The 26,354-nt window shown below is 44.2% G+C and overlaps 1 protein-coding gene across 2 annotated transcripts in view; it reads left to right on the forward strand.

The window, feature by feature from the left end:
* Positions 1-25,823, forward strand: part of SELENBP1 (selenium binding protein 1) — a 29,920-nt gene extending 4,097 nt beyond the window's left edge. The window contains exons 1-12 of one of the 2 annotated variants that reach the window (XM_048828269.1): positions 600-754; positions 8,921-8,974; positions 9,671-9,783; positions 11,835-12,020; positions 13,357-13,477; positions 14,990-15,172; positions 17,791-17,969; positions 19,499-19,577; positions 21,664-21,785; positions 23,256-23,348; positions 23,798-23,916; positions 24,696-25,823. In XM_048828269.1, coding sequence (XP_048684226.1) covers positions 751-754; positions 8,921-8,974; positions 9,671-9,783; positions 11,835-12,020; positions 13,357-13,477; positions 14,990-15,172; positions 17,791-17,969; positions 19,499-19,577; positions 21,664-21,785; positions 23,256-23,348; positions 23,798-23,916; positions 24,696-24,858 — 1,416 coding nt within the window. In that variant the 5' untranslated portion in view covers positions 600-750 and the 3' untranslated portion in view covers positions 24,859-25,823. Of the gene's footprint in view, positions 1-599; positions 755-8,920; positions 8,975-9,670; positions 9,784-11,834; positions 12,021-13,356; positions 13,478-14,989; positions 15,173-17,790; positions 17,970-19,498; positions 19,578-21,663; positions 21,786-23,255; positions 23,349-23,797; positions 23,917-24,695 lie in introns of those variants that run through there. The other variant, XM_075122894.1, reaches the window with a different exon arrangement.
* Positions 25,824-26,354: the final 531 nt, after the last annotated feature.

A 26,354-nucleotide genomic window follows, 5' to 3' on the forward strand; every position in this document is an offset into this window, starting at 1 on the left:
CAGAGAAATCCCTCCCTTCAAATCATCTATTGAGTAGGGCGGGGGGAGGGGGGTAGAGGTGTTGGTTGATTGTGGAAGATGGCTCCCCTCAAAAAAAAATTAAGCTCCGAAGTTTTCATGGGAGAAATGGATCTAACTGTAACTAGCAGGAAGAGCTTTTGCAGCTGTCTTGCTTAGAGGATTGAAAAAACATGTAAATGAAAAAAAACCACCGGCCTGCCAAGCAAGAGACAATTGGGAGCTGTAACTAGGTCATGCATTCACTGCTTGCTGGAGAACTTGAAATATTGCCTAGAAGCAAGAGTTTTATGAACAGAATTGTTTCCTCTCCCTTTCACTGTTAAAAGCCTGTTTTTCCTCTGTGTAAGAAAGCTAGCTATGGTGTGCCGCAAACATACACACATCCCTAGTATATGGGTAGAAGCAGGTGGGAGCTCCACCAGAACCAGCTGCATTACCCAACCTTTGGGGAAGGGAGCAGTAGAGTCCTTCAGAGCCTTAATAGCGTCCCTGTGTATTATTAGCAGGGAGAGAAGGAGGTGGTGTGCTACTCTGGAACCTCCTACATGCTTTCCACCATTAGACCTCCCCTTTGCAGCTACCTTCCAAACCCTCCTGCCCGCCCACTGAACTGCTATATATGATCCTTCAATACCAGCCTTTGCTCTGTGGAATCTTCTCCTGTCACACTGCAAACGCTGCTTATTCCAAGTCATAAGCAGCTGAGAATCTAACCAGAAGGCACTCAACATGGGTAAGAAACTGTCCCCAGTCTGCAACTAGCATTAGGCATGAAGACCCACAGTTTTGGCTGGTGGTTCCAACCTGTTATCTTGCCGCTGTTGGTATTTGCAGGCTGCAGCATTTATCCTTTGAAACTTCTTACTTTTTCCCTAAGCAGGGACTTGCAGATTTGCTACTGAATAACCAGTGCAGAGTACGTGTAAGGAGCACTGTGGGCTAAAGTTTTGTTCGACTGATAAAAAGTTTTTCTTTAAGCTACTTAAACTAAAAATAGCACTAAGTTTTAAAATCTTTAACTGCATCTCTTGGTATGTGAGCAACAGCTACATTTGTTTGTTTCAGAATTTGGAAGCTGCATGAAATGAGTAATAACGGTAATCTTGCTGAGTGACTAATTCTGAATCTCCCCTCTTTTAAGGGAGACTGTCAGGTAGCTAAGGACCAACATATAACACTGTATTTACTTGCTTTCTACAAATCCTACTACTAATATAAAGTCCTTTTGGAAACATTTTTTGGGAAAACAATGAACACAAATAGAGGATTTTTTTCTTTAGATATAAATATTCCCCTATATTATTTACAGCCTAAATAGTATATTGTTCTTGTCATGTTACATGAAAAGGTCCTTGAAGACCATGGTAAAAAACCCTTATAGAGGCAGAATGCTAAACTGACTAGACTGGCTAGACTGAATAGACTGACCAACCTGAATATTTCCTTTCTGCAGTTCTGACAGTATAAATGGTGAAAAGTAAACTAGAGTTTGTTTATTAGGAGGATTTGATTAGTAACACAGATAAGGCTCCTGTCATAATGACTGCAGTGTACATGCCTAAAGAGTGATCCGAATACCACACATATAGAGAAAACTATGTTTCTGTGCCAACACAGAATTGAGATGCTTTATGGATTTCTGATTAACCCTAAATCAATCTCCGATGTGGGAGGAGGAAGCCCTCTTGTGCAGATTTTTAGAGTCGAGACAGAATCCTCGATCTCCATGATCATGAGTGATCAGTTGTTTAGGTGGGGCCTTGTTTCGCTTTTTCACACAAGTGTTACTTTTGGTCCTTTCATACTGTTAATGCTTAGTTTGTGACTGTTGAACAATGGCATAATTACTGCTATTGTCCTCCAGGTCTGCTGTATATGCTTATCAGTTTAATGTGGGCAAAGTTATGTCATAAAACTAACTTGTTTGACTACCTCCTTTTTAATGTGTTACTGGATAAGTTAAACAATCTTGTAGCTGGATAAGAGAACTGCCTGTTTGTTCAAACTAGATGATGTGCAAAAGATATTCCACTGCACCAATCTAATGCTTCCAGTATGAAGAGGAAAACTAAAGACTTACTCCCATTTGTTTTGCTGTAAATGGGTTTCCCCCATCTCAAAAAGAGTATAGCACAGACATGCTTTAATGTAAGCTAACTTACAAAGCATACAGTAGTAGTGGTGGGCTGTGTTGATCAATGTGAAAGGTCTGTTAGGCTCATTATACAAGTTTGTTTTATGGGAGGCAGTTATAACTTGGCTATAAGAATTTAATGTTGCTGAGTCATGGTACACAGTGTCAAACTCAAATTGTGCAATCATATACATAAAAGTGTAGTTGTTTAGTGGTGCAGTTAAACATGCTGTAATCTTTCATACTCCTTTAACCTCAAACATACTGCTTTAAACTAAATTATGTAGAAAGGTATCCCTTGATTGTGCAAATGGCTATTACATTGAACTAACTGGCATGCAATACTCTATCCAGAGGCTGAAACAGTTTTTGTGATCATATTGCATGTTGTAAGTTTATAAAATCTATAGTCTCTTTAGGCAGACTTCCAACAACTCCTGTTTGATCTGAACAGTCTGCAGATTTACTGTAGCTGCCTCAATAGGCTTTATAGCTCAGCCATAATAATGTAACAGCCAGGTTGCATAAGCATAAAGGAAATGACCTTTTTATTTTTAAAATACTGTTCTTCTCAGAAATTATTCTTAAAATAGGCTCCCACATCCCATTTTTATCGCTTGCATGGTACCTAGTGTCTTTGGGCTTCTTTTTGTATTCCCATGGCACCTTTGCCCGATAAATCTGAAAGCATTTTACTGCTATTTATTAAAAGTCTACAGCCCCCTGGGACTAACATGATCCAATAGCTGGAAGTTGAAGCTAGACAAATTCAGACTAGAAATAAGGTATATACTTTTAACAGTGAAAATAATTAACCATCGAAACAATTTACCAAGGGTCATGGTGGATTCTCCATCACTGACAATTTTAAAATCAAGACTGGATATTTTTCTAAAATATCTGCTCTAGGAATTACTTTGGGGAAGTTCTGTGGTCTGTGTTATACAGAAGGTCAGACTGGATGATCGCAATGGTCCCTTCTGGCATTAGAATCTATGAAAGTATTATTATTCCCAAACAGGCACAGAGAAATGAAGTGACTTGCCCTAGGATCACACAGTGAGTCAGCAATAGCTACAACTAGAACCTAGGTATCTTGAGGTTAGTCCCCTGTTCTGACCACTAGACTAGAGCAGGAGTTCTCATCCTTTTTCTTTCTGAGGTCCCCCCAACATGCTATAAAAATTCCACAGCCCACCTGCACCCCACAACTGTTTTTCTGCATATCCACTAGATTAAATCCAAGGCTGGCGTTAGGGGTAGCAAGCAGGGCAATTACCCGGGGCCCCATGAAGCTAAGTTACTTGGGCTTCAACTTCAGCCCTGGGCGGCAGGATGGTGGCGGGGCTCAGGCTTCAGCTTTCTGCCCTGGGCCCCACCGAGTCTAACAACAGCCCTGCTCTCTGGTTTATTTTGGCAGACCCGCTGAAACCTGCTTGCAGCCCTCCAGGGGAGCCCAGACCTCTGGTTGAAAGCCCCTAGACTAGAGGATACAGTCTTCACTTTCTGACTTTGTACAGCAGGTTCTCTCATTTAGCAGAGCTTGGAGTGGTTAAAACACTAGGGTGGGGATGAACTGTAATTCTCAGGGATGACCTTTGGTTGTATAAAGAAAAGGAGTACTTGTGGTACCTTAGAGACTAACAAATTTATTTGAGCATAAGCTTTCATGAGCTACAGCTCACTTCATCGGATGCATACTGTGGAAAGTGTAGAAGATCTTTTTATATACACACAAAGCATGAAAAAATACCTCCCCCCACCCCACTCTCCTGCTGGTAATAGCTTATCTAAAGTGATCACTCTCCTTACAATGTGTATGATAATCAAGTTGGGCCATTTCCAGCACAAATCCAGGTTCTCTCCCCCCACACACACACACACACAAACCCACTCTCCTCCTCTTTTCCAGCTTACAGAGCACCCTCTGCAGGCCAGTGTCTCGCCTGCCACAGGTCCCCATGTCCCTCCCGAACCCCGGTGCCTGTTTACCCTGGAGTTCTGCTCTAGTAGTACCCCACTCTCTGGGTCTCCGCTCCCAGGGGAACCCCCATCCTCTAAACTCAGGTTGCCTCAGTGGCTACTGCCAGTCATAATCTATCCCCCGCTCACTGGGACAGACTGCAGTCTGTAATGGCCACTCATCACTGGCAAGGGGTGAGAACCTGCTGCCTTTGCCTATCCTCAGGCTGTCCCTCTGCAGCCCAGTACCTTTTGTCCTTAAACAAGGCCTGCAGCCTGGCAGTTTACCAGGCTGGAGCTCCCCAGCTCCCTTTGCCCTTCCCCAGCACTGCTCCGCTTAAGGTACCTTCCTCTCAGGCAGCTAGCCCTTCTCACTCCACTCCTTTGCTTCTGGCCCAAAGCCCCCTTATAAGGGCCAGGTGTGGCCAGCTACTCCAATCAGCCTAGCTTGGCTGTTTTAACTCCTTTTCTCCAGCTGCAGCCCTCCCCAGGGCTGCTTTAACCCCTCCAGGGCCAGAGCGGTGGCTACAGATGGAGGTTGGTCCTGGCAGAAACCACCAGAGTTGGAGACCTCCTGGACTATGACAGGGGGATTGGGTGGAGCCCCGCGCGCTTGGACAACGCATGGGGCTTTCCACCCTTCCGACCCCTAGGAGTGTACTCCAGGAGGTGAAGGCTGCCTTGTCACCTGATTCTCTCGTTTTCCTGCAGCGAGCCCTGCAAGAGGGCATTCCCTGCCCACCCCTCACCCCTGGCCCTCTGGATATTTTTCTTGGGTCCCTGTTCTGCAAGCCCCCCCGGCCCCCCCGCTCCCACACTCCGAGGGTATGCAGCCGGTCCGGTTTCGAACCACGCCCAGAAACCATCTGTACACGCTCGTGCTCTATACATTGCATTTCCTCACCTTCGTGTCCCGCCCCGACACCAAATGGCAGGACTATCTTCCACCTAAAAAGGGTGAGGAGCCCCGGTGGGCCAGCCTTTATTCCACCTTGGTCCCACGGCCCGCCGGGGACATTAGTTGATGGCTCCTTCATGAAGCCGTGAGCATGGGCGTGCACCTGGCACGGTTCACCCCTACACCTGAGGTCTGCCCCTTTTGCGGCGTGAGGGAGAACCTGGCACACGCCTATCTCGAATACGCCAGGTTGCAGCCCCTATTCTGGCTCCTCCAGGTTGCCTCTTGTTGAGGTTCTGGCTGCACTTCTCCCCACTTGTTCCTCTTTGCACACCCTATCCATGGCCCCATGAAGTCGCGAGACCTCCTTGTCAACCTCCTCCTGACTCTGGCCAAAGTCTCCATCTATAATACCAGGAGGAGGATGTTGGACGAGGGGGTGCTCTGCAACTGCGGGATCTATTTCCGTTCCTCCCTAGTTTCACGCATCTGGGCAGAGTTCCACTGGGCAGCATCAGCGTTTTGAACCTCTGACCTTCACTCCGATCCCTGTTTTTCATTAGTTGTCCCCCGCAATCAGTTGGTCCCTGGGTCCAGTGGTCCCTCCCGTTAGGCTGGGGGAGGGGCCTTTAGCAGTGGGTGTGCTTGCGCCTTCCCACCTCCCAGGTTTTTCCAAAACGACCCCGCTACAGAGACAAAATAAAGAGCAAAAGGAGACTGTGGGACACTCTACTTTCTTGCACCTAGCGCTGGTGTAAATGAGTGCAGAAAGAGGATGTAAAATGCTACAAACATCAGAATGGCAGTGTCTTACCCTCACTTTGCACAGGGGCAAATGACTGCACAAGATACAGGGAAACAAAGAATCAAGCCTAGTGTGTCATCTTGGTGAAAAAGGACAAAACGCTGCACTAAAAATATCGCTTCCACGTGAGCAATTGCTGTAATTGCCACAAGTCTGTTATCTTTATGGTGACTGGGAGGGGAGGTGGATTGCATGGCAGAGGAGCTTTGTCAATAAAGATATCCTCCACATTTTGGGGAGGAAAAAACCTCAAGTATTCCTGATCTAGCAGTAAACTGGACTCGCTACTTATCCCAGTCACATTGTGATAAATGACAGTAGTTTGCAAAAGCATGTTGGCCTTTTGCTAGATTTCTATTACAAATACAGCCCAACTTCAAGGTATTCTAAACATTCAGTCAGACGCCAAGATAGCTGGGAAGCTGCATTTAATGACGACTATTAGTATGTGTAATGACACGTTAATATCTCTAATGTAAACATTTTTAGCAACATCTTGCTACAGATAGCAGATTCATGACTTGTGTGTTCATGAAGAGCCTGACACAAAATACAGTGAAAGCTATATGTCAACTTCAAACAGATCCTCAACAGTTTATTACAACAGAATATTTGAACAAGTAGGGAAGGAACGGAGAGAAAGTGGGAAGGAAGGAAGAGGAGTAAGATGGGGGAGGGGAAGAAGAAAGGCGGGGAATGTCACCATCTTGCCCTAGGTTATCTCTAGCAAACATTCTAGGTTTTAGTGGTCTCTTAATTTATTAATCTTCAAAAGAACAACGTATTTGTGCAATACTAGTCTAGTACTGGTCTAATCCATGTTTTGTCCCTGCTAATGTAGGTGACTAGGAAAAATAGGACAGAGTTTAGTTATATGTATCCATTTTTAATAAAGTTTAAATTGTGCCTTACAGAGCTTAGACATGCAACAGTATGGAATACATCAGATTGTCTGTCCTTTTGCCTATTTTCAGACAGTCTTCTTAGACAGCCTATTTAGTACTAAAACACCCTCGCTTTTTGAGGAAATCATGTTTTAAAGTAACAAACCTCAGAAGGTAGTGAGTGGATTCTACAAAGTAACTTGTCATCTTTGTTTACTAAAGAATAGAAACCTGATTTAATGGGGAAATACAGCTGTCACATCCTATTGAGTTGAAGGTATCGGATTCTGTAGAGTTTGTTTTGAAGAACTTGTTTGTCACAATATAAGATTATAACACAGTGGTGAAAATGAACAAAATGTCAAGTCATTTATCAGACACATGCTTGAAGCACTGCAGTCAACTGCAAAGCGGGCATCACGTTCTTTGGTCCTGCTCAAAATTATCTCAATTTATCACACTGCTGCTGGCTGCTCATTATTTGTATAAGATGGGGGTGGGGAGGGGCAGCTCGACTCTACCTCCAGGTTGGAATGGGTTCAGCAGGACTGGAGCATGGTGACTATAGCAGTGCAGAATTGTATAGTCTGATAAGGTGTATAAACTTGCCGCGTGGTGTTAATATATTTTTAAATAGCGTATCAGGATAATATTTTCTTGATCCTAGATGTTATTTGTTAATGTAAACCTTAAACACGAATCCTGTGACTGTCTGGAATACTGACTGTTACAGTAGCAACTGCTATACTGTAGTCTAACCACAAGAGTGCCATGTCAATGAATTGACATATATGATAATAAATTGAGATCTTTAATATGCTAATCTATAGGAGAAGGGCACCCCAACATTAGTAGGGTGAGGAAATACAAATAAGGAATGGGGAGAAAACCCTGCTGAAAATGCATTAGATATAGTGGCATCAGCATACCATATTATAAAAGTTGTATCCCAGCCTGTGGCAGGAGGAGCAAGAGAGGTAGCCCTTGGGAGGTGCCAGAATGATGACCACTAGTGATGAGGAGGAAGGTGATGGTGATGAGGAAGACAATGGTAACATTTCAGGTTGTTCTGCAAGGGATGGTGTGAGTATGTACATGTTCAGATGTACGTTCTGTAGTCTCTCTGTCTTTCTGGGTTAGAGTGTTTGTGACTATGCTAAACGTATTGATAAACTATTGTAAATACAAAAGGGTTCCTAAAGTGTGAGTACCACAACTGTGAACATCAGGGTTCCCAACTGAACTAATTTTAATAATACTGGGCCTGATTTTGGGACAAGAACCTGTCAAATCTCAAAGTGATAACTGAGAATTCTTAAGTATTCAGTATAGTCAATGATTCATAGATTGGGCTACACATGGAATGCACCTTGAATCCATTAAATTCCTGCTTGAACCCTTAAAGCACAGAGGAACACTTGCTTTTAGTTCCTCTAGTGTTTTAATGTACTTTGATCTCCCCTAATAAAGGAACAAGCCCTAAGTCTCCAGCCAGATTTGAACTTCCTCTGCTGCTTGCCAGATTCCTCCACTGCCACTCATCGGGTTCCCTCCCAGTCTCTGGGAACATGGACTCACAGCTGAGCTCCCCCCCCCCCCTTCTGCTGGTTGAGACTAGTTGAGGAGTTCAGCTAGAGATCAATGAAGGTTTCAGTTAGCAGGAAGGTAGGATGGAGTGCTGAGGAGCAGAAGCTGGGGAACTGAGTTTCTAGCAGTGAGAAGGTGGTACAGGTGAGGATTCCCCACTAAGCAAAACACTCTGCACTATTGGCTCCTAACCAGTTTCTAAATTCCTAGAAACAGCCACTCCAAGGGGTAATACACAGAAGAGGCCTGCACAGTTTTCCTATAATAATAAAATGGGTTGGTCAGATTGAGCAGTCTGTCTAACTGAGCTCTTGACAGTGCTTCCCTACTAATCCCTAACACCTTTCACAAATCAAGCCTTTCTAAATCCCAGATGTTTATCTGACTGCTTATGATTCAGTCATTTCCTCCATTTTTGGATCTTCAACTTGACATGGTGGGCCTCATTTTCAGAGGTCTGGAGTGCTCTCAGCTTTTATTGGTCCATGGGATTTGTGGGTGGCACTTCTGAAAACTGGGTCTAAGATCTCTTAAGCTGAGCACCCAAAGTCCGCGACCTCTTTGGAAAATGTGCAGGTAAATAACTTGGAGATATCTAACCTTTTTTTTCCCCCCCCTTCTTTCATCAGCAAAATGTGGAGCATGTGGTCCTGGGTACAAGACTCCTTTAGATGCCATGAAAGGCAAGTCCTGTCAACTGTGTTCTGAAATTTAGATTACCAAAACAAGAGCTTTATTGAACTACCCTCAGATTCAGTGAAGATTAATGAGGTGCCTTTTGGGTGTAGCATTAGCTAACTCTGTTCTGCAGCTGGCATAATGGAAGGGGTGATAAGCCCTTGTAAGGGGTAGGGAGATTTCCTGGGAATTCCTTTTTAAGGATAATTTTTTGAAAGTGTGTGCACTTTACATTCAAAGGGCCCTTCAGAAATATCTCTGATCCAAGGATAAGTCTTCCTTGAGCAAAGATGGGCTAATAGAACCCCAAACTGCAAATGGGCCATGCCACAGGCAGGGAAATCCCCTTCAGACTGACCCCTGCCTAGTATGCTTCCCTGCATAATGAAGACTCTGATAATATCTACCCCACCCCACCCCTGAGGAAGACTAAGGAGAAAGGTTCCCAACCTCCAGTTCAGGGGGGCTGGAACAATCTTTAAAGTGGGGGTTCTGAGAGCATTGAACCAAACTGTAAAGTCTGTATATAATGGAAACCACTTCAAGTTGGGAGTGCAGCAGCATCCCCAGCACACCCCTAGTTCCAGCACCTATGCTTCAGTTAGGCAAATCCAACCCAGTGAGAGATTCCTCCAAGACTTGCTTTCGGGATAGTGTGAAGCTGATTTCTGTTGACCTAAACAAGTTCTCTGCCTTGCAAGGTCCCAGAGAGGAGATTGTATACCTGCCCTGTATCTACAGAAACACTGGGATAGAGAAACCTGACTATGTGGCCACAGTGGACATTGACCCCAAATCTCCACACTACTGCCAGGTACACCCCTGTCAAGATTCTGGCTCTAATCCTTTGTACTTAGCCTGGGCTGACCCCAAGCATCTTTAGTGCCGTTTAGTAACACTCTAGCTGCAGCTCCTTGAACCCCTTCTCCAAACGGAAAATTTTTCTGTGCTTGCCAGTGGTGGCTAAATGGGGACCTGATGCACGAAAATTTGGAGGACCCTGAACAATCTCTCTCTCTCTCACACACATATCTATCTATCCGATGGAGTCTTGTCTTGTGTCCACTCCTAAGCCATTAATTTTCCTGCCAAATGTGGGAGGTCAGCTTTATGTTGCCATTTCTCCTTCTGCTCCACTTCTTGCTATCCTATCTGGGACCTGCTGAAATTAAGAAGGTTAGATCCCGAGGGTCCTGCATTAATCTTTCTTTGTCTGCTGTCTTCTTGGTATTTGACTCTGGTAGATCTTTCTCCATCACCACTTTCAAATAGATGTCTCAGTATTGACTATCAATCTAACTTCATGCTACATTTCTTAGAGATGTGCAGCCAGTTCCCAATGAAATCCCAAACCATGGGTAACTCAACTTGTTTCCTATTTCATTAGAAACTCTAAACTCAACCCTCCTCCAAAAGGTTCCTCTTCGATTTGCCCAGTTTATGATTTCACATAAATCATATGTGAAACTTGGTGGCTTAGTGGTGTGTTTGCTTTTGAGTTTTCAGCCTTTTTCTAAACTTGGTCTTGGGAATCTTCCAGGGATTGCTGAAGGCTAATATTTACCTGTTGTTCCAGGTCTCTTTCAAAGCCTTTCTGTGCTTAGTAGGCATAACCCCATTGTCAGTAGGTATTGAGCAAGATTACTAATCACTGCAGGATCAAATTTGTTGGGGACATCCAACAGGTTTGACAGTTACTCGTTGTTTAAGCTGAGTAGGGTGATCCTGCTTTAGGAACTCTATAAAACTAATCTGTTCTGTCATAAAATGGAAAAGCACAATCTACCTGGCCAAGGCTACAGCTTTCAGTTAGCTGGTAAAACTGTATTTTAGAACCAATCAGTACATGGTTAAAAAAAGTGTAATCTTTCTACCTTTCAAATATTAGATACATTTAATAGCACACCCATTAAAAAACAAATGTTAGGATGTCATGATGTCCAAATTCAAGTGTGATTTTTGTCACAGGGCTCTCTACTCACTGCTAAAGCGCCTCTTTCTAGCTACATCTAGGGATTATCTCTGCCAAACCAACGCTCCTTCCTGCAGTTGCACTCTCTCACTCTGTCTTGCTCTCTCAGGACTCAACTGCTCTCACTTCATTTTTCGGCCCTCCAGCCAGGTCATTGTGGTTTTCGCCTTCTGGGGAAATCATGTGTCTCAGGAATCACTGTCCCTGTCATTCTTCTCTTTCACTGCGGCTTAATGATGCCACTTCCCCAGTGGCTTGTAGGGGATCCCAAGCCCATGGGAAACCAAGGCCTACCCTCTACACTGGGTTCCAGTCCAAAGACCCTACAACAAGCTGTCAAGGTCTGCATAGTCCTATCCCTTACTGCTTTATCTCTGGGTGACCTCACCTTCTCTCACCCTAACAGTGCATGCGTGGCTGCCTACCACTCTCAGCCACAGGCCCCTCCTGTTCCTCTCCAGCTGAGCTTCATCTCTAATTAGTCCTACTTGTTGCCTGGCTCCTCCTCCAGGTGCAGCCTAAGTGTTTAATTGGCCCACCTGGCCACCTTAACCTCTTCAAGCCTTATGTGGGATGGACACCCCGTCACAGATGCACAGAGAGTGATTTGCCTAATATCACACATGATGGTGGTAGAGAGCCAGGAATAGGACTCAGGAGTCCTGTCTCCTGTGCTAATGACCCAGAATGGGATTTTCTTTAAAACCACCTAATGGATTGAGCATCAAGGGATTCTTAAACTACTCTGAAAATCTCGACCTAGAACTACTGCCTGGATAACAGCAACAATTGCCCTTGTGTTTCCTATGCTGTGTCTGTATTTCTAAAGAACTGTTTTTCTTAGGACTGCCTGTCTTACAGACTGAATCTGAACCATGCCTTTGATTTCATAGGTGATCCACCGCCTGCCCATGCCCAACCTCCGAGACGAGCTCCATCACTCTGGGTGGAACACCTGCAGCAGCAGCTTTGGGGATGTCACAAAAAAACGGAACCGGCTGATTTTTCCCAGTCTGATTTCTTCCCGCATTTATGTGGTGGATGTGGGCACAGACATGCGGGCTCCCAGAATACATAAAGTATGTCTGAGGTGACTCCAAGAGATGTATCTCACCCAGGAGATGGGAACTAAAATTTCCCACTTATGAATGTGGATGAGGAAATCCAGAACAGGTTTTTAGGGCTTTTGGGGAACCTTAAGAACTGGTCAGTTTCAAAAGTCTTTAGAATTTTAAAGAAAATTATTCTTTTTCCACAGCCAAAGAAGATTAAGTTCTTAAATCCTTGAGCTCTATATGTAGAGCAACATCCCCCTCCCTCAACCTGATGTAAATTGGTGCCCTCAACATACAACTTGTAGTTTAGGGTAACTTTGGTTCTTTGGGTAACAAGTGTGACTAAACCCTACTCTAGAGCAATGATGTCTGCTTTGAACTAGCTCACTTGATATGCTAAAATTATCTCCTTTTTCTAAGTACCAAATTAAGCTGGCACCTGAAAACCAGGCAGTGTTCTCTTTGCCTTTAATAGAATCCCCAGTAATAAAGGTGCTGGAGTCACAATTTAGCTGACCGGTACCTTGCTGATTCAGACAGACTAGACTCCATCTAGTTCTCCTCTAGATGTATTGAGGGAACAGACAGCTCCAGTGTGTCACAGACAGCTCTGACTTTCAGATGTACTGAGTAACTCTTGGCCACTGGTTTCACATAACTTGTCTTTCGACTAGAGACATGCTTTCAATGTAGCAGCAGGGTACACGTTCTTCAGGAGAACCACTTAGTGACAGTGGAATTGATTAAAATATATACAAACTCGTACCTTTGAACTTCAGGCACTGGGATTTTGTTTATTCTCGCTTCATAGTTCAAGCTGGGCAAATAAAAGACTTTTCAGTTCACTTGCAATTAAAAAGGAAATTAGTTTTGGGCTGAACAAAACATTTTGTTTAACCCAAAATAATATGTTTTGTTTACATTTCAAGCATATGTTTTAACTTTTTTTTTTAATTTTGAAACAAAAATTCATCAAATGGGAAAAATGTAAATATTTAATTTTTTTTCCTGAATAGTTTCAATGTTTCTCCTCCTCCCGCCCAACCAAAACAGTTTGGTGAAATTGACATGAATTCATGAAATGTTTCGATGTCACCAAATCTCCATTTTTTGCTGAAAAAATGTTTCGGTTGAAAAATTTTGCCCAGCTTTATTCATAATTTCCTTCTCTCTGTCTGGCCAAGCCCAGAACACAGGGGCTGAGTTTTCAAGTGGAAAAAAATCCAACAGCCTAGAATTTTGAAGAGTTTTAAGACGTCAGGAAACCCTCCTGGATGGGGATAGGGATTGACACTCTGATTTTGACTGGGGGTGGCCTGACCAAGGAGGGATTGACTATGTGCATATAAACTCTCCTTAGATGATTGAGCCAGTGAATGTATTCTGGAAGTGCGGCTTAGCCAATCCCCACACAACTCACTGCTTGGGCAATGGTGAGATCATGATCAGCAGCATGGGAGACCCATCCGGCAATGGCAAAGGTATTTATCCCCTGTAGTCATTCAAGAGAAGGAATCCTTGCTACAAAAATCCAAGCTACAAAACTGGAAGCCTTGTTGAGAACTTGCAATCCTTTTGAGCTGCTGGCCAGTTTAGCAGCCCTGGAGTCAGAAGTTCTCTACTTTACCACAGAATAGGTACATAGAATCATAGACTATCAGGGTTGGAAGGGACCTCAGGAGGTCATCTAGTCCAACCCCCTGCTCAAAGCAGGACCAATCCCCAATTTTTGCCCCAGATCCCAAATGGCCCCCTCAAGGATTGAACTCACAACCCTGGGTTTAGCACGCCAATGCTCAAACCACTGAGCTATCCCTCCCCCCGATCAGGAGGCATGGCAGGGCAAATTTCACAAACACAGTCCCCTGTCAATGTGATTCAATCCTGACTTGGAGTACCCACCTCCGGTGTTAAAGGGAAGTTCAGTATCTAGGGCACATTCAGTCCTTGAGAGCTTTGAGCCTAAGAAGGGGACAATTGAGAATATTTGTAGTTTGGACACTTGCCAACAGGTGTACTAGGCTGAGACTAATAGGGCTTTCTTATTGCATAGTTGCTGTCAGTTGTTAACTAGGATAGGGCTGATCCCCCAGATGTGCTGGAATTGCTTTTCAGAACAAAGGGAACTGAAACATTTTGGTTTAGAAGAGAATGCTACATGTCAGGTGCTCTGTGGCCCTTCCTCCCCCTCTACTAGGGGTTCCATGCATGCCATCCAGATTCCTGCTTCCCTCATCACCACTGCTCTCCCCCAGTCCTCCTCAGGCCCTGCTTCTCCATTACACTCCTACAAACCCTCCTTGCAAGGCTCTGATTTCTGTTAGCTCAGTCTACAGACAACTTCCTCATTAGGCAGGTTTAGCAGTTGCCACTGATGCATGTTGGTGGCAGCAGAGAAATCCCTCTGCCTGCAGCACCAGGCAGTCTGGGGCCCCTGATTTTCCTCTGAATCAGGCTTTTACCATTTTCTGATTTGCACCCAAATCAATATCTTGTTCCCATCGATGCCTAGATCATTCCCTGAAATTTTGGAATTGATCAGATGCTGTGTTCCAAAGTTATCGCATACAGGCCAACAGAAATGCTATTGAGTTGTATCATAGAATATCAGGCTTGGAAGGGACCTCAGGAGGTCATCTAGTCCAACCCTGTGCTCAAAGCAGGACCATGCTGGGCCTTACTTTGCTTGGCCAGTTGGCATACATGTCTGGTTAGGAGGACACTTATGTTAAGATACTTCATTGTTGAATCTTTGGGAGGAAATTCTCTTTGAGTTAATTTGCTTACTGGTAGAAATATTAATGAAAGCCCTTGCAATGGAAAGCACAGAAAAAACATCTCCGTTCAGAAAGCTTTCTCCACCCTCCCTCAAGTACATGTAACATGCTATTGCCTGTTAGAAGAAGAGTTCAATATTGCATTGTGTCTTATCCTGCTTAAGTTCTTAAACTGGGTGATTAAAATCAAACAATTTGTTTTGTTTTTGGCATCAGGTGGCTTTATCTTGCTGGATGGAGAGACTTTTGAGGTGAAGGGGAACTGGGAGAAAGGATCCAACATCCCTAAACTTGGCTATGATTTCTGGTACCAGCCACGGCATAATGTCTTGATGAGCACGGAATGGGGAATGCCAAAAGTCTTGGCAAATGGGTTAGACCCAGCAGACCTAAAGACTGGTGAGAGTGTGTTTGTTTAAAATTTGATGACATTCTGGTCCAGTGTTCAATAAAGCGAGGACTGCATCCAGGGACTCTCCTATCACCAGTGAAGGCTGGCGATTTCAGAGTACATAGGCAAAATTGTCATATAAAGATGTCTGCAGAGTTAGTTTACACCAGTCATTAAAGATCACAATGTATACGGCCCCAAACAAGGCAGGCAAAACCTACTCTGAGTGTTCTTTAATAGTTCTAGCTGGTGACATCAGAAGTTCAGCAAAACCTTGGGAACATATGAACTTGAATGGCCACAAGGGCTATAGAGCTGTACTCAGTGTCAGAATTCAGCTGTGAGGAGGAAGGGGCATCTCAGTTTAGTGTGACCTCCCCTCAGAAGGTCATCTTGTTCTTCCCTATCAGCTCCACGGGAGACAGTCACATAGCCAAAATGTTGGAGGCCACTCATACTGCTTTTGAAAAGACCCGTATGTAGCTAACCTGGGGTGTTCAGACCTGAAGGATCAATGGATTGAGACCCTCTGGTCTCCCATTGAACTCGGTCTTTCTCTGTTTTCTACTGCACACAGGCCAAGGTGTTGTAGTGTCAAGAATCCCACAGTCTGATGCCTGACCCCTCACCTGTGATGATTTTTAAATGGGTGAAGATTTTTGGCATGATTATATAGTTAAGAGCAAAGGTCCATTCTCTGTGCTATTAAAACCCTTGAAACCTTTCATAGAATCATATGACTGGAAGGGACCGCGAGAGGTTTTCTAGTCCAGTCCCCTGCACTCAAGGCAGGACTAAGTATTATCTAGAGTAGACCATACTTGACAGGTGTTTGTCTAACCTGCTCTTAAAAATCTCCAGTGATGGAGATTCCACAGCCTCCCAAGGCAATTTATTCCAGTGCTTAACCACCCTGACAGTTAGGAAGTTTTTCCTAATGTCCAACCTAAACCGCCCTTACTGCAATTTAAGCCCATTGCTTCTTGTCCTATCCTCAGAGGTTAACAAGAACAATTTGTTTCCCTTCTCATTGTAACAACCTTTTATGTACTTGAAAACTGCTATCATGTCCCCACTCAGTCTTCTCTTTTCCAGACTAAACAAACCCAATTTTTTAAATCTTCCCTCACAGATCTTGCTTTCTAGACCTTTAATCATTTTTATTGCTTTTCTCTGAACTTTGTCCACATCTTTCCTGAAATGTGGCGCCCAGAATGGACACAGTAATTCAGTTGAAGCTTTATCAGCGCAGAGCAGAGCAGAGCAAAAGAATTACTTTTATCGTGTCTTGCTTACAACAGTCCTGCTAATACATCCCAGAATGATGTTTGCTTTTTTTTACAATACAATATTTAGCTTGTGATCCACTATGACCCCCAGATCCCTTTCCACAGTACTCCTTCTTAGGCAGTCATTTCCCATTTTGTATGTGTGCAATTGATTGTTCCTCCCTAAGTGGAGTACTTTGCATTTGTCCGTATTGAATTTCATTCTATTTACTTCAGACCATTTCTCCAATTTGTCCAGATCATTTTGAATTTTAATCCTAACCTCCAAAGCATTTGCAACCTGTCCCAGCTTGGTATCGTTCTCAAACTTTATAAGTGTACTTTCAATGCCATTATCTAAATCATTGATGAAGATATTGAACAGAACCAGACCCAGAACCCATCTCTGCAGGACCCCACTTGATATCCCTTCCAGCTTGACTGTGAACCACTGATAACTCCTCTCTGGGAACGGTTTTCCAACCAGTTATGTACCCACCTTATAGTAGCTTCATCTAAGTTGTATTTCCCTAGTTTGTTTATGAGACGTTCGTGCAAGACCGTATCAAAAGCCTTACTAAAATCAAGATATAGCACATCTACTACTTCCCCCCTATTCGCAAGGCTTGTTACCCTTTCACAGAAAGCTTTTAGGTTGGTTTGACATGATTTGTTCTTGACAAATCCATGCTGCTGTTATTTATCACCTTATTTTCTTCTAGATATTTGCAAATTGATTGCTTAATTATTTGCTTCATTATCTTTCGGGTACTTAAGTTAAGCTGACTCCCAGGGTTTTCCTTATTCCCCTTTTTATAGATGGGCACTATATTTGCCTTTTTCCAATCCTCAGGAATCTCTTCTGTCTTTCATGACTTTTAGAAGATAATTGCTAATGCCTCATTTATCTCCTCAGTCAGCTCCTTGAGTATTCTAGGATGTATTTCATCAGGCCTTGGTGACTTGAAGACATCTAACTTGTCTAAGTAATTTTAAATTTGTTCTTTCTCTATTTTATCCTCTGATGTTACCTCATTTTCACTAGCATTCAGTATGTTAGATGTCCAGTCGCTACTAAACTTTTTGGTAAAAACTGAAGCAAAAATGTAATTTAGCACTTCTCCCATTTCTACACTTTGTTATTGTTTTTTCCCCCCTCATTGAGTAATGAGCCTATCCTGCCCTGGGTCTTCCTCTTGCTTCTAATGTATTCTTCTAGTATAGGCTGCAGCTGCAATAACTCTCCTTGCCAGAGGCATTTAATTGTTTAGCTGTCTGTCTGCGCTCTTGGAATTGGTTGTTCTCCAAGGCTAAAATCACCTCTCCTGACTTTATTTTTGTTTGACTTGATCTCTCAGGGAGCTATGGCCGTTACATTAACGTGTGGGACTGGACCACTCATGTCTTCACTCAGTCAATTGACTTGGGGGAAGACTCCATCCCTCTGGAAATCAGATTCCTCCACAACCCTGATGCAGCAGAGGGATATATTGGTTGTGCTCTGAGTAGTGCAATCCATCGCTTCTACAAGACAGGGGTAAGCACTCTAGCAGCTGCCATGTGACAGAAGGCAAGGTTAAACATGAGCATGTTTCAGAAATCCACTGGGTCACTTAGACAATGGAATTCAGTTAGGATAGATTTGGGCAGCATCTGTTTTTTGTGTTGCATCCAGGTTGACCAAGCTGTATGGCTCTATGAAACCTCCCAGAAATGTCATGGATAGGCACCAAATCTTTGCTCTAGAAGGTCCAAGAAAATACTACTTGTTCCCAAAGGAAGTCAATTGGCCCATGTCAACTTATATTGGGAGCTCCCACAAGCTCCTAATGTTCTTTGTCTTTGGCTGAGTTTCACTTGCATTGTAGAAATTCTGTGTCCAGTGTGCCCTGCCAGTGCCTTTACAAGCCAGTGGGCATTTGGAAATGAAGAGATAGTTAATAAATACCAAAACTTGCTATATTGGGAACCCAACAAAAGCCAATATCCCCATGTGAAATAATGTGCCCTCAGCCTCTAGCCACTTTAAAATGAACTCTTTGGCTCTTGAGAACTGGGTGGCTTGGAGAGGTCTTGCCAAACAACCTGTTCTTACAATAATATTCCTGTTCGTGGAGTTCATTTGAGATAACAAGCTGAGTGAGGTAATATCCTGTATTGGAACAACTTCTGTTGGTGGGAGAGACAAGCTTACCCAGAACTCTTCTTCAGGCCTGGGGAAAGTACTGTGTCACAGCTAAATACAAGGTGGAGTTCATATAAGGGACATTCATTTTACATCTCACAATGGATCTAGAGAACAGCTTAAATGGAATTAAACTGATTTTCCTGTATGCACGTATAATTATCTAGACTCTTTGTAGTGAACTAACTGGCCCAATGGCTACTGTATTTTCCCTGCCATGTTCTTTATGGCCTGTGCTAAAGGTTTCTGCAAGGTAGTTATGTTGGCGAGATATAGCCTCAGTTCCATAGACTGCACAAAGCCTCCTAACCCATCATGTATATATCCCCCTGTCCCTGGCCTATACCTAACAGTTAGGTTGACTTAGCTACATCGCATAGGATGTGAAACATTCATACCCCTGAGAGACTTAAGTCGACCTAAGCCCTGGTGTAGACACTGCTAGGTCAACTGATTCTTCCATCAGTCTAGCTACTGCCTCTCAGAGGGGTGAATTGATTAACTACAGTGATAGAAAAACCCCTTCTGTTGCTGTAACAAGTGTCTACACTGCAGCAGCACAGTTGCAGTGCTGTAGCTGTACCACCGTAGCATCTGTAGTGTAGACATAACTCCATGGCTGTGCTCCGAAACCATGTGCTAGGCTATTGTTGAGGTCCAATGAGCAATGCTTCTATTTTTAGTATTGACAGATACATAATCATTAACTCTGTGTTTCTAGCTAGTCACCTATTTGCTATTCACATCAATTGTTAACATTTCTTTGCAGTACCTTTGTATATGCTAGGTACACACTATCACATGCTTATTCTGCATCTCCCATGTATACTTGGGTTCTTGCTGACTTATTGCAAGGGAATATTATGTTTATTCTTGTACAGAATGGAAATTGGGCAGCAGAGAAGGTGGTTCAAGTCCCCAGCAAGAAAGTGAATGGTTGGCTTTTTCCTGACATGCCAGGTTAGTGTAAGCACATTTCAAAATTTTCCTTCTCATGCTTTGCAGCTGGGCTGAGCATCTTGTCATTGAATGACAAACACTTTTTGCATGAAGCATATGGAGGAGCTTATCAGTTATACAAGGACTTTGGCATACCTTCAAAGACATGCATGTGTCCCTCCAAAGAGGGAATGGCTTAGAATTGCCAATTGCATACCTATTTGTGTTAAGATCTCCCAATGTGTATTATGAGTGGGAATCTGGCTCATCTTGACTGATGCTATAAGGAAGTGGCCCGTGTCTCTTCCTATGAGAGATTCTTTTACAGTGCCCTTTGGAGCACCCATGGGGAGAACATGGTGGGTGCTGAGCACTCACCAGCAGTCCCCCTATCAGCACCCCCCAGCACCTCCCGCCCGGTGGGCCCCACAGATCAGCACCTCCGTCTCCCTCCCCGTGCCTCCACAGCATGCAGGAGGCTGTGGGGGTAGGGAGAGGAGAAAAGACACATTGTGCTCGGGGGAGGGGGTGGGAAGAGGTGGGGCTGAAGAGCTGGGGCAGGACCTTGAGGGAAGGGGTGGAGTGGGGGTGGGACCTGGTGCAGAGCCGGGGGTCGAGCACCCCCTGGTACTTTGGAAAGTCAGCACCTGTGACACCATGTATCTGCCTGTTATCACCATCACACAATAGTTGTCACATTCTCTCTCAGGTAGCTGGTTCCCCTGGAGCAGATTTCTGGGATGGTGAATGCCAACTAGTCCTGTATTTGGGAGACCCCTTTCTAAAGGGACTTGAGGGCCTCTCAATTGAGATCCCAGTCATTGGTTGGTCAGGGGAGAGCTCATTTCCAGTTGGACCCTTTCCTTTAAATCCATGCCTCCGGTTCCCCCACCTCTCCAATTTAATGACCATAACATCTCCTCTTGCAATTTTCTCCCCCTGTCCCTGCCTCCAATAGCGGAAATTGTGGCTGTGAAGCAGTAGCTGGAAGCTATATGCTGCCGGCATGTCTCCCCAGCCCATGAAGGACTCACTGCCACATTGAGTCTTTTCCAAGCACAATTTTATTCTCCTTACATAAAACTTAAGTAATACCTCAAAACAAGGCCATTCTCAGCCCATCCTGTGCTACAGCTCCCAGGGGCTTTCCCCCTTTTTCTCTCTCTCCCTCCTGCTTCAGGACTGAAGGCCATCTCCCTCTTGTCCTTCTTTAGCGCTACTCCAGGCCATTTTTCTGGAAGTTACCTTTCTCCAGCACCTCCCAGAGCAGCTAAGAACCCTTCTGCAGCTTCTCTCACTACCAGAGCTCTTACCCTTTTTAGGCATCCCAGGACCCCCTCCCAGCTGGGCATAATAATTAAATAGCCACATTATCTCTAGCTGACCAGGATCAGATGGAAAGGGAGCCAATGAGTCACAGATGGGGCTGGGCCTGACTCTCAGAGACGGCTGGCCAGCCTGTGACAAACTGGTTGCATTGTTTTTGTCTCAACCTGAAGGTTTGATTCATAGCAGCACAGGGCTTCCTATTCCTTCCCAAAGCAGCTTAAACACATTGATCCTGGAACAGGGTTGGGTTTGGATTCTCCAGCATAGTACCTCTGGTCTGGGCCCATATGCAGCTTACTATATTCTGTCACCAGCTGCTGATTGGGAATGTTTTAGTTTGAAGAGTGGCTTCTGCTCAGCCCTGCTTGTGAACTACCATGTAGGTGACAGGGTTTGGCTCCTCCTCCCAGGTTGGCTGCTTGAAGCTTGACAGACAGTGGTCTCTAGAAAGAATGTGGGAGTCCCTGTGTCTTTCAACAGGAACTCACAATAGTTGTGTTCTCCAAGGAGTGGGTTGATCCTGGCCGGAATCCTGGTAATTAATGAGGGCTGAAAAGAGACCTGGAGAGGAAACCGAATAAATACAATGATATGGCTGAGACCACCTTTTGCATTGGGCTTGGGTTTCATATCTGAACTAGGTTTGTTTGATCTGGGTCTGCGCTGATGCTCTGTGACTGGGGTTCTAACAAAGACAGATCTATGGCCATATGATCCTTGTCATTGTCTGCTGATCTCTGTGTGTTTCCTGACTCCACCTTTGACTGCTCTCTCCAAGGTCTCATTACTGACATCCTGATCTCACTGGATGACAGGTTCCTGTATTTCAGCAACTGGCTCCATGGAGACATTCGTCAGTATGATATCTCTGACACTCGGAAGCCCAGACTGGTGGGACAGGTAAGCCAGAATCATAAAAGCGGCAAAGAGTCCTGTGGCACCTTATAGACTAACAGATGTATTGGAGCATAAGCTTTCGTGAGTGAATACCCACTTCTTCAGATGCATGAAGAATCATAAAGGCTTCTATTACTAGGTTGTGAAGCTGGGGAACCCCATCTCTTTAGGGGAGAAAAGGACAGTTTTCTATTGCATAGGGGTTAGATGGTCAATTCTGTACCCTCATGGCCATGTTCCTTTCATACATGTGTGATGGGTTGCGTCACAGAAACCCCTTTGGGATTGCCACCTGATGTGCTGGGACTACCTCTGAGTCCGTTTTCCCTGCCAGCTTGGGACTTCAGTACCTTGCCTTGTTTGAGCCAGACATGCTTGCCTGCTGCAAACACAGATCCAAGTCTGAAACATGTCCCCAACAAGCTGCAGGTGTAACTGAAAACAGCTTAAGAAGTGCTTCTGTCTCCAGCACTCAGATACCCAGCTCCCAATGTGGTCCAAACCCCAAATAAATCCATTTTACCCTGTATAAAGCTTATACGGGTAAACTCATAAATTGTTCGCCCTCTATAACACTGATAGAGAGATATGCAGAGCTGTTTCCCCCCCCCCCCCCACCCCAGGTATTAATACATACTCTGGGTTAATTAATAAGTAAAAAATGATTTTATTAAATACAAAAAGTAGGATTTAAGTGGTTCCAAGTAATAACAGACAGAACAAAAGTAAATTACCAAACAAAATAAAATAAAAAACACAAGTCTAAGCTTAATACAGTAGGAAACTAAATGCAGACAAATCTCACCCTCAGAGATGTTCCAGTAAGCTTCTTTGACAGACTAGCCTCTTTCTAGTCTGGGCCCAGTCCTTTCCCCGGTACAGTCCTTGTTCCAGCTCAGGTGGTAGCTAGGGGATTTCTCATGACTGCAGCCCCCTTTGTTCTGTTCCACCCCCTTATATATCTTTTGCACAAGGCGGGAATCCTTTGTCCCTCTCTGGGTTCCCACCCCTCCTTCTAAATGGAAAAGCACCAGGTTAAAGATGGATTCCAGTTCAGGTGACATGATCACATGTCCCTGTAAGACTTCATTACCCACTTGCCAGCACACAGGTATACAGGAAGACTTACAAATAAACAGAGCCATTTTCAACCAATTGTCCTGGTTAATGGGAGCCATCAAGATTCCAAGCCACCATTAATGGAACATACTTTGCATAATTACAATAGAACCTCAGAGTTATATTTCATATTTCTAGTTTCAGATACAAGAATGATACATTTATACAAATAGGATGAACACACTCAGTTGATTATAAGCTTTGTAATGATACCTTAGAAGAGACCTTTTGCATGAAGCATATTCCAGTTACATTATATTCACACTCATTAGCATATTTTCATAAAATCATATGGAATGCACTGTCACAACACGGACACCCTGAAATCTTTGTGGCACATCCTCTGGCTTACAGGTGTTCCTGGGAGGCAAGATTCCAAGAGGTGGGCCAGTTGTTGTGGTGGAAGACCAAGAGCTGAACTCTCAGCCAGAGCCTTTTGTGATCAAGGTGAGCAATGCAGGCTGTTTTCCCCACTGCTCCATTAATACTTCTCTACTGGCAGCTGTCTCTTGGTGCATGCCAGCTCCTATATGAGTGCCAGCTTCCTATATGAGTGCCAGATTCTGCACATCTTACTGAGGCAAAACTCCCATCCAAGTACAATAAGACTTGCCTGAGTAGATGCTGTGGAATCAGGCCCTTTCTGGCATAACCCAGTCTGTGTATGCACAGGTTAGCCAGGAGCCTGTATCAGGCAAGCGGTCAGTCTCGGTTAGAACTGCTCCTTGCCCAAATGCAGGGGTTCACCACCCCATGCATTCAGGAATGCTGGTTGTCAGATGTTCTGCCAGGAGCAGAACCTGCCATGCTGCTGTACTCCCTCCTGTTGCATTCTTCTTCCCTTGTGATGCCACTAGCAGCTTATAAACCCATGTCTTGTTTTCCTGTAACACCAGGGGAAGAGGGTGCAAGGTGGACCGCAGATGATCCAGCTGAGCTTGGATGGCAAGAGACTGTATGTCTCCACTTCTCTCTACAGTGCATGGGACAAGCAATTTTACCCAGACCTTGTCAAGTAAGAAACCTTTCTTGGATGGGAAATCCCAGGGCCAGCCATAGGCAGTGGGTGATGTTTGCACCACCTCCAAGGGCACATGGATGTGTGCAGGAGGACTGGCTTTATTAGCTCGTTTCACACACTAGTAAGAATCAGCCCACACTTAATAGGCACAACAGCCTCTGAGCATCTGCAAAATTTAACAATGTCTGATATTGAAATCATTCCTCTAGTGGTGGGGGTGTGGAAGAATTCATTAGATACTAGCATTCTGAAGATGACCTAGCCTACAGGAAACCTGTATTGCTTCAAAGCACCCGCAAATACATGGTTTTTATTACATAAAGCAGATGATTTTCCACATGACCACATGAGGGCATGGTGCGGCTTGCCTATCACCTGCAGTTAATGTATAACTGCACATCTAGTTATAGTCACTTCCCATTCACTGGCAGCTCTATGTCAAGGTTTTCAATGGAGCAGTGTAACTCTCCATAGGACGCTTCTGAGTGTGACCCCCAGGCCTTTGTTGGGCAGTTCAGTGTACCTGAAGCCTTTGCCTGTCACAATGGGCACTACAGTCTGAGTCCCAGACCGAAACCCCAGTGTTCCAAACACACCTGAATACTGGTGTGCCCAAAGGTTAAAGCTGGGGGCTCATCTCCACTCTGTCTAAAAGACCTTTTGGTTAACTAGAAAATCTGGAAGAGAAGAGCAAAGTGTAGGAATCTCTTAAACCAGGACACAGCCTCTTTTTCCCCCTCCCCGCAATGTCTGCTTTCTTGTCCCTTGTTCAGGGAAGGCTCTGTCATGCTGCAGATTGATGTGGACACTGAGAAAGGTGGACTGAAGGTGAATAAAAACTTCCTAGTGGATTTTGGGAAAGAACCTGATGGACCCGTCCTTGCTCATGAGATCCGCTACCCTGGTGGAGACTGCAGCTCTGATATCTGGGTCTAATTCTTGTGTGTGGGTGCCTCTCTCTCTCTCTCTCTCTCTCTTCCTAACTATATGTGTGAAAAAGGCATAGGTAGGTCTGATCTCCTGGGGTTCTATCCACTACAGATGTCTAGATTTCCATGGGTGCTAAGCCAGAGAAGCCATGCACCTGCTTGCATACTCCTGGCTGAGCCAGCCAAGTGAGTATGTCTAGCCATGAAACATGATGTCTTACTTCTCTGCCCTCTCCTGTGGCCTGTCTATTCACTGATGGTCATAAACTTCAAGGTGTGCAACTCCCTGTGTTGTGGGAGTCCTGATAATCATTTGTAAAAAGGGATTCTGGCAGCTGCCTTCATGCCAATGTCTCCTAACAATGCTACAGACCTTAACATCTGCTAGACTTCCTAAATTGGCAGAGTTAGTGGAGGGTGCAAAGCTACAATTTTGAGCGTATACAATTAGGCTTAGAATTAAATTCTTCTCCACCCCAGTCTCTGGGTCTAATAATAAGGAACCTGTGATCTGCGTGCCCAGAGCTGTAGTCAAGACTAAATACAACAAGCCCCTGAGCCATCACAAGGATCCAACAGCTCTTTGAGATGACTAGAGTTACCCATTTTAATCCCATACAAGAGAGTGGTGGGAACATTGTTTTTTCTCTTTACTGTAAACTTTAATCATTCAAGCTTTAGGGCTTGTCTGTGCTCAAACGTTAAATGGATTAAGGTGGGGTGCAAATTTAAAGCATAATAACTGAATAACTGCATGTAGGGACATCCTTATTCCAGAATAGAGAACTTGTTTCTGTTTAGCTTAAATCACTTAGTCAATGGCCTATTGCACAGCACTATATAAACAGGATTTGATTGTAGACTGCATATTGGTGTCTGTTTCCTGAAGCTGGATTGTATTTCAGTTCTTGTGCAGTAATGCAGCACTTAAACTGCTTTAACAAACAAATAATAAAATTGTTCTTTGCACAAGCACGTCATAATTTTTAACTCTTCCGCGTCTTTCAGGGAGCAGAAAAATGTAAGATGGTGATTGTGAATCATGTGTCTGAAAATCAAGAAGACCTGTGTGCCTAAAATCTCTTATGGGGGAGACTTTCCAAAATCACTTTAAAAAAAAAATCCGGAAACCAGCTGGTACAAGGTCTTCCTGTTCCCAAAAAACAAAGTATATTTGTTTCAGAGGAACAGCCGTGTTAGTCTGTATTCGCAAAAAGAAAAGGAGTACTTGTGGCACCTTAGAGACTAACCAATTTATTTGAGCATGAGCTTTCGTGAGCTACAGCTCACTTGAAGTGAGCTGTAGCTCACGAAAGCTCATGCTCAAATAAATTGGTTAGTCTCTAAGGTGCCACAAGTACTCCTTTTTTTTTAAAGTATATTTGTGTTACTGCAGTCAAAGTCACGGAAACATAGCATTTGTCTAGTAACTATATTCTCTGTTCCTGATCAGTAAAATGCGGATAATGGCACTTTGCAATACCACTGTGAGAGTAAGGGACT

Source organism: Caretta caretta, chromosome 24, assembly GCF_965140235.1.
Source record: "Caretta caretta isolate rCarCar2 chromosome 24, rCarCar1.hap1, whole genome shotgun sequence".
Lineage (NCBI taxonomy): Eukaryota > Metazoa > Chordata > Testudines > Cheloniidae > Caretta > Caretta caretta.